We start from the raw sequence: 7,862 nt of genomic DNA on the forward strand, positions 1-7,862 counted from the left end.
TTCACTCACCAAAAGACAGCAAATGATTACCTTTCGTTATCTTTAATTTTTTTTTTATTTTTTTTTAATATTTTATAGAAATATTATTCTCGTTTTGTAAGGAATTAAATACCATGATACAGATTCCCAAGCGTTGTCTTATCCTATTCATTTTAGATCATTCCATATTTCACTTCTAATTAACAATCACATGCCAAAAACATGCACACTTCATTTTAACAAATATGTTATACATACATGAATTGCAAACGTAATTAAAAGGAAACCACCAGTATGTGGCATGCCCAGTATGAAATAATAATAATAATAATAATAATAGATTAAAGGAAAAATAGTTATTGTATAAGAATCACTAAACAAATATGTTATACATACATGAATTGCAAACGTAATTAAAAGGAAACCACCAGTATGTGGCATGCCCAGTATGAAATAATAATAATAATAATAATAATAGATTAAAGGAAAAATAGTTATTGTATAAGAATCACTAAGGGGCTATTACATTCGGTTGTGGCATGCCCGGCTGGATGGTTAAGCTTGTGACAGTGTATGTGGGGAACCCTAGTTCAAACCCCACCCAAGTTTTTTTAGTCCAGTTTTTTTTAGCCCCGTCTTTTTTTTGTTCCGTTTAATAAAGCTTCATCTTAGGGTTCCGTTTAATAAAGCTTCATCTTAGGGCAAAAACGCGATTTCCTGCTCCAGTGCTCCCGACTTCTCCTCCTTTCTTCTCCCTTTTCCGTCGTCTCCTCCATTTTTCCCGTCCTCTGCTCCTCAAACGCGACCACCGCTCGTCCGGTCGATTTGCTGCCTCCATCTGCGAAGAACAGTCGCCGCCGCAGGGAGACGAAGTCGAAGACGCAGACGAACACATCCCCTTGTTCGACGAAGACGCAGCTGCGTTCGTCGACCCTCCTTCTCCGTTTTTCCAACCGACAGTCCTGGTCGTCGTCTCCATCTGCCCTCCCCATCTCGCCGGCGCATCTGCCCTCCTAATCTCACCGCCTCCTTGCTCGATTTCTTCCCCAAGATAGGTAAAACCCTTTTTTTTTTAATATTACTTCATGTATACACCTTTAGATGCTTAATTCATTGAAAAGGTTGATTTGCTTTGTTGAATGTGAGGTTTTAGATTATATTTTAGGTCGAATTTGAGGTTTTAGGTTAAATTTTGGTTGAATTTATTAAAATTCTGGTAACTAGTGAAGCTGATCATGGCTTGGTTAAATTCATTAGGTTAAAATTTGGTTGAATTTAGCTTAATTCATTGGTTAAAGTTTTCATTTTTTTAGAGCTGAGCAAACCACCTCGTTGTCTTTCCTTGGCCCATCCCATTGTAGAAAATTGATGTTCTGTTACTAATATTTGTTTTTTATTTGTTACAGATGTTCTGTTATTGACCACTACACAATCTATGTTTGAAGTTCAATTAAACGGTTAGCTTTGGCCATTCTTCCTCTACTAGGTAAGTCTTGAACACATTAAGGTAAACTGACAACTCTTTGTTTAACATCCTTTTTTAGCTAGCATGTTACATGGTTTTTTTGTTCGTGGCATTATTGAATACAACTTTAGAATAATTAGGGTATATATGTTTTGAAAAAGTAGCCATTAGGGGCATTCCAACTGATATTAAATTTTTGATGCTGTAGAATGACAGTAATCTATGAATAATTAATAAACAATGAATAAAAGTAGGTTGTTATTTTGGCAGGTTCTTCCTTTAGCCCATGAGTTTTTGCAGCTGCTTCTCCGTGCTAAACTAATGTTCTTTTATTTTGAAGGTGAGTATACAATGGTTCATTATTTTTTACAATAGTTTATTATTTTTTACAATCTACCAAGCAATTTTATTATAAATTTATTGCAGGTTTATATTAACATATATTAAAGCATGCAGCAAGCATTCTATGAATCAAAGACTGAGGTATATCTTAACATTCTCTTAAATAAATTAAAAACTTCAAGTACTAATATTCTTGGATTCTATAATATGCATATATATAATATGCACATATCAGAAACTTTGCATGTTCCCATTGGTTGTATATATGATTATATGATATTTAATCTTTTATTTATATGTCCAAGTTGTATAATAATAGTGTTTAATATCTCACATATTATACTACTACAATTCATATATGTTTCAATCATAAAACATCATAGTAACATCTATTGTAGATTATACTTTTTCATTTATTGGTATATACTGATACCTTTTGAAATGCTTCGCAGAGAATCACGAAGGGAATGCACTCTCTCAACAGACGAGTTGATGTAAGCAGATTCCAAAGCTATCAAGATTAAACGGGAACTGTTAAGACTAAGTACCTCAGCAACAGCCTCTTCAGTGAGAGAAGAGTTAAGTAGAATAACAGCCCGTTTTAGAACATTATATTAATTATAACATTATATAAATGTTGGTGCATCTATGCTAATAAATTCACGTTTTTAAGTTGTTTCTTTTACCTAGTTTGGGACAATTGTGAGTTGAATGTGGTATTTGACAAAAAATTGGAAAATTTTAAAATTTTAAATAATTTTTTTTTAAATAAAACAAAGTTAGCTACGGAATAGCTACGGATTTCCGTAGCTATTTATTTCCGTAACTATTCCGTAGCTATTCCGTAGCTATTTGGTTCCGTAGCTATTCCGTAGCTATTTAATTCTGTAGTTATTTTGTAGGAAATCCGTAGCTATTTATTTCCGTAGCTATTCCGTAGCTATGGTAGCTACGGAAAATTTCGTAGCTATTCTGTAGCGATTCCGTAGCTAATCCGTAGCTATAATTTTCCCACGGGCCATTATGCTACAAACATTTTTCCGTAGCAATTCCGTAGCTATCCGCTTATAGCTACGGAATAGCTACGGATTGTGCTGTAGCTATTGCACCAGTTTTCTAGTAGTGACCACTCAAGTTATTAGAATGGAATATATATATATATATATGTATATATATATATATATATATATATATATATATATATATATATCACAAAATACATGCATATATATGCTATATCAAGCCGCCTTAGGATCAATGGCAAATTATTCAAACCATACGCTAGTTACAACATTAAATCATAATATATATGTTATGAGCTTAAATCACTGAAGTAGCCCCACGTCCAGAATACCAAACTGCAGGTTTTGGTTTCGTCATGCAAGAAACCATATTAACCAGCGTTTCCTTGGCTTTCGAGTACACCGCCCTAAAGCGTATCTTCTGGAATCGAAAAGACGTAAATACAAAAATAAGGACCGGGAAGAACGAAATGGCGTACAAGGTGATGTCCGTCCACTTCCTCCCACTGCTGACAGTTAGAATGAGCGTTGACGCGAATGCAAGCATCAACATCGCCACTGAGATCGTCAACATCACAAGCCCTGCTTTCAACTTACGACCAAGAGATCTTTCGAAATCCTTAAATCGATATGATGATGTGATGATGTTGAGAAACATGATAACTGATGTCAAAGCTGCTGAGAGAGACATTGCATCTGCTACTGTAAAAAAGAAGAACAAAGGTTTTTCCTTAAGAACTGGCTGACCCGTCTTTGGATTTGGACCTCCGGGTACTGTATACGCTGCCGCAAACGCAACGGTGGCAATCAGCACTGCAACAACTGTGTAATTTTTTGCATTCTCGGTCATCCATTCTTTGGCTTCCTTACGACGTTTATCATTTCCCTCATTAAACTCCTGTTCAGCAGTCTTGGATCTTGAGTTCAACTTCATTTTGTCCAAGGTTGTACATATTTTCTCTACTTTCTGCACAATCCATGAGAGAATATATTTCGAAAATTATTAGAATATGATTCTGGTTTTATCTGATTATTAACACAATTAATGCATGCATGCATATATGTTAATCAGAACGATGAACTGACCTTAAACATACGCATATTATCTTGCAGTACGTACGCAGGACCTTTTAAATCTGAATCCACATCTTCTACCTCTTCGGCAACCATATGCAGCAAGGTGTTTGCATCGTTATCGATCTTTCCTCTCAATCGCTCCTTTGCATACCTCGTATTGACCACCATATCAAAAATTTCATGGTTACGATTTTTGATTGCTACATGTAAAATGTTACGCCCATCTTGATCAATATGTTCGATTGCCTGAGGGTACAAAGTTAGTATTTCCTCAACGATCTGCGGGCACCCATGTTTCGTTGCTAATAATAGTGGAGTATCCGGCAAACGAGCAGCAGATTCATAAGTTATGATTTCTTCTTGTGTTATGGATGAAGTTTTTCCATATTCATGATATTTGGATTTATGTTTTGTTATCCTTGATGCAGTTTTTTCCCATGAAGTGTCTTTTTTTACCAAGAGCTTAACTAGTTTCATTGCCCATTCGCATTTGAACTTCTGTTTTCGCAACTTCTTCAAGGGGGGCAACATCCAACTGGTGTCTTCAACATTTGGATCAATTACTAGCATCAAAAAGTAGGAAAATTTATTAGTCTTTTTCACAACAGCATAAGAATAGCATAGAAGTGCATGGTTAGTATCATCATACAGTTGTATATAATGCGCACGAAGAAATTATGTGGAGGGAGTTCTAGTGGACGGCAGGAAAGAAGTTGAAGAGGTGTCATCCCGTCTTCATCCATTTCATGAATTAAATGTTTATGCTTCACTGATATCTCATGACACATCCCTGCAAAAACAAATACACGACATAAGAACCATTTAAATCAAAATCGAAATATGAAAAATATATATATACTTACAGTAGTTTCTGCTAAGAATTGCTAGATGGAGTATGGTAGATCTATCATCTCTTAGAAGAAAGGTTTTCAAATCGGGTCCCTGATTTGTTTTAGTGACTTGATCATGTAGGAACTTAAAGATCTTAGTCTTGCCATGTCGAGCTGCATAGAATAAAGCGGTCTCTCCTTGCTTGTTGGACATACTGAGCAACATAGGAGCCCTTCGTAGCATTTCCGCTGCAGCTACAACTGTCCTATTGTTAGTGCCCGCCTCATGGAGGATGGTACTTCCGCCATTATTTTGCCAAGTGAGTTTGTGAGAATCGCACAAAGGCACCATGTTCAGGAGCTGAAGCACAAGATCGTTTTTCTTGTGGTAAGTGGCAATATGGATGACGGTATCTTCATGTATTGTAACTGTATGCAATGGACCCTTGGGAATGCTTGCACATATGTCGAGCACTTTGTCGTCGTCCTTCTGCATCAGAGCTTCATACAACTGGGAATTAATCTTCATGTCTTCGGTATCCATGGGGAGAGAGAGAGAGTGTGTTTGTTTGAGTTTTGTTTATCAAGACCTTGTAAAGCCTAGTGCATATATTTATAGACACATTTGTTATTAGGAACCTAGACATAGTTAGAAAGCACTTGTATAGTTTGTGAATAATTCTAAACTTGTATGATAATCTTCCAACCTTTCAAAAAATGATGTCTTCCAGAGTTTTTCAAAGTATAGAAATATAGAATCACAAACTACTTATTGAATAAGATTCATAAGATACCAAATGTTGATAAACAGAAGATTTTGAGTCTAGGAAATCCATAATGAATCGTTATATTAATATCCTTGCACTTTTTATACAACTTTATTATTTTTGTTTCATCAATTAAGGCATAGAATTCTATATAAATTCAATAGAATATAATTTTTTTAAAGTGAAATCACCCCTTAGACACCCATTTTAAGTCAATAGAATATAATAAATTTGTTTCATCAATTGGGTGCTGCTAATAAGACTATTCTTAGACACCCTCTCATCATTTTTATAAAAAGTCAACTTATAATAAACTACTTGTAATCAGTTTTTTCGAAAAACAATACAATTTCAACCAATAAAAATACTTCAAAATTAATTAGGGTTGTCTAAATGGTAAAAATGAGTGTCTTTTTAGGCAACCCCATTTTTAATCATTTTATATTAAATAAATAACTTTTCCCAATGAACTAGTAATGGATTCTTTAATAAGGTTGCATCGGCATCCACAATACTCTTGGCCAATAACCGTAAGCATATACACCCCCTACTACTAGTACCCTTAAATGGAGACTAAAGGAAGTATGAGTGCGTGGACGTTTTAGACCAAGAAAATTTTTCATAAAATTTAGAACAAAAACTTTATTCGTACAATATACAAATGCATGCTATAAAACCAGCAAATTAATGCCGACTTTGCCTGGTACCGTGTGGTCAAACAAAATTCCTTTTGTCACTACAATATAAGATGAGATGAAATGATGCATTGTTATTCCGACTCATTTTAATTTGCCCATGGAATTCTGGTATGTGTAATTGAATAATTCTGAATGGCTAAAACCTTTTATGATACAAGTCATATAAAATTTATTATATGCATCCCGTAGATTCAATTTAAAATCTTGGGTTAGATGTTTCATCCTCTAGAATATGTTAAAGCTGAACATGTTATTCACAAAAGGCTAGCTATAATACAGTGAAGTTGACAAAAGTCGTATAACTGTTTTATTTTGTAAGAAGGAAGAATAAACAAATAAAGGTGAGGATGAATAATTAATCAAAGGTCTCTCAGTTATACAAAACTGCTAGATAGGGTTTAAACAAAAAGGAAGAAACGTGATTCACAAAAAGCTAAGGGACGTGCGAATCACAAAATAAAAAAATACCAAGGCCACAGCAACAAGATTTTCAAAGAAGGATGTTTTTAACACTTTTGCATGAATCTTGTTGCAGTGTATGCCCTTCTTATTCTTTATTTATTTATTCGCTTAGCGCATCCACTATGGGTTTTAAAAAAGAGATCCAAAAATTTCTTGAAATGGTAGGTTTTTGTTACAACATTGCAACATGATATGAAGAGGTTCAATATCTTGAAGCTTCCAAACATTTCACCGTTTCAAATTTTACGCTTCACTTTATATACCTTGTTTTTTCTTATAATTTTTTTAAAACTACATAATAAACGTTGAATTATATATATATATATATATATATATATATATATATATATATATATATACACAGAGAGAGAGAGAACTAGCTAAGTTCAAATGTGGATTGACATCTATTGTGCGGACGTGTGAACAATGCTATTCTGTGAGAATAGCAAAGAAAATATGTTCTTTGATAATATGAATACGTTCAATCTTACATAACTATTGTCATTATCACACATTCTCACTAATTAAATCGTATATAAGGTTATTATAGGCTTTTTATTACTATTATTCTCATTCTGTCAAAATGTTGTCAGAATGTTTACTGAGTCGTATTCTGTAAAAATGAAAATAAGTGAAAAACGATGTGTTCGAACAAAAATGAATAAGAATTAGTGAAAATGCATGAAAATGACGATATTTGTGTGAGGTCGAACGTCTTCGCATTACTAAACAACTTATTCTCTTAGTAATTCTCATAGAATAGCATTGTCCACATGTCCGTACAATAGTTGTACATCCACATTATAACCTAGTCTTTTATATATATATATATATATATATATATATATATATATATATATATATATATATATATATATATATAATATTCAACTTTTTTTTTAACAGCAGCAATATAATATTCAACTTTTACTATGTATGTTTTAAAAAAAAATAAGAAAAAAGAAAGTATATAAATAGAAAAGTAGGTTCAGTTGAGATTCTGAAAAAATAGAGATTTTAAGATTCAACCTCAGCCACATATTTCTCATTTGTCGCTATAACGCTCCGGCGTACCTGCGCGGCGGGATAGTTATAATCATAAATGATTAATCAGCGTCATCGCGTCATCCAATCCTTTTTCCCCCACCACCATAACAACCACCACTACCACCATCTCTGCCACCAACCGACTCCATCACTGCCACCTCCATCATCTATCC

General features: G+C 33.9%; 1 protein-coding gene and 1 long non-coding RNA gene across 5 annotated transcripts; one reads left to right on the forward strand and one right to left on the reverse strand.

Moving 5' to 3' along the window:
• Positions 1–607: 607 nt before the first annotated feature.
• Positions 608–5,457, forward strand: LOC145107304 (uncharacterized). Of its 4 annotated transcripts, none has more exons than XR_013707807.1 (8): positions 608–1,034; positions 1,386–1,486; positions 1,715–1,784; positions 1,871–1,927; positions 2,239–2,364; positions 3,136–3,752; positions 3,922–4,606; positions 4,858–5,457. It is a non-coding gene; the product is annotated as an uncharacterized LOC145107304 (long non-coding RNA). The 4 variants fall into 4 exon arrangements; XR_013707809.1 differs by having other exon boundaries at positions 1,386–1,465; positions 4,842–5,457; XR_013707806.1 differs by having other exon boundaries at positions 609–1,034; positions 1,386–1,465.
• LOC145107303 (uncharacterized) lies at positions 3,011–5,259 on the reverse strand. The gene is made up of 4 exons (XM_079044163.1): positions 4,749–5,259; positions 4,535–4,675; positions 3,895–4,448; positions 3,011–3,775 (listed from the first exon to the last, which is right to left on the reverse strand). Exons 1-4 carry the CDS (start codon positions 5,257–5,259, stop codon positions 3,107–3,109), a joined length of 1,875 nt encoding a protein of 624 aa, XP_078900289.1. The 3' UTR covers positions 3,011–3,106.
• Positions 5,458–7,862: the final 2,405 nt, after the last annotated feature.

This window comes from Lactuca virosa, chromosome 4, assembly GCF_052849685.1.
Source record: "Lactuca virosa cultivar CGN04683 chromosome 4, Lactuca_virosa_CGN04683_v6, whole genome shotgun sequence".
Taxonomy (NCBI): Eukaryota; Viridiplantae; Streptophyta; class Magnoliopsida; order Asterales; family Asteraceae; genus Lactuca; species Lactuca virosa.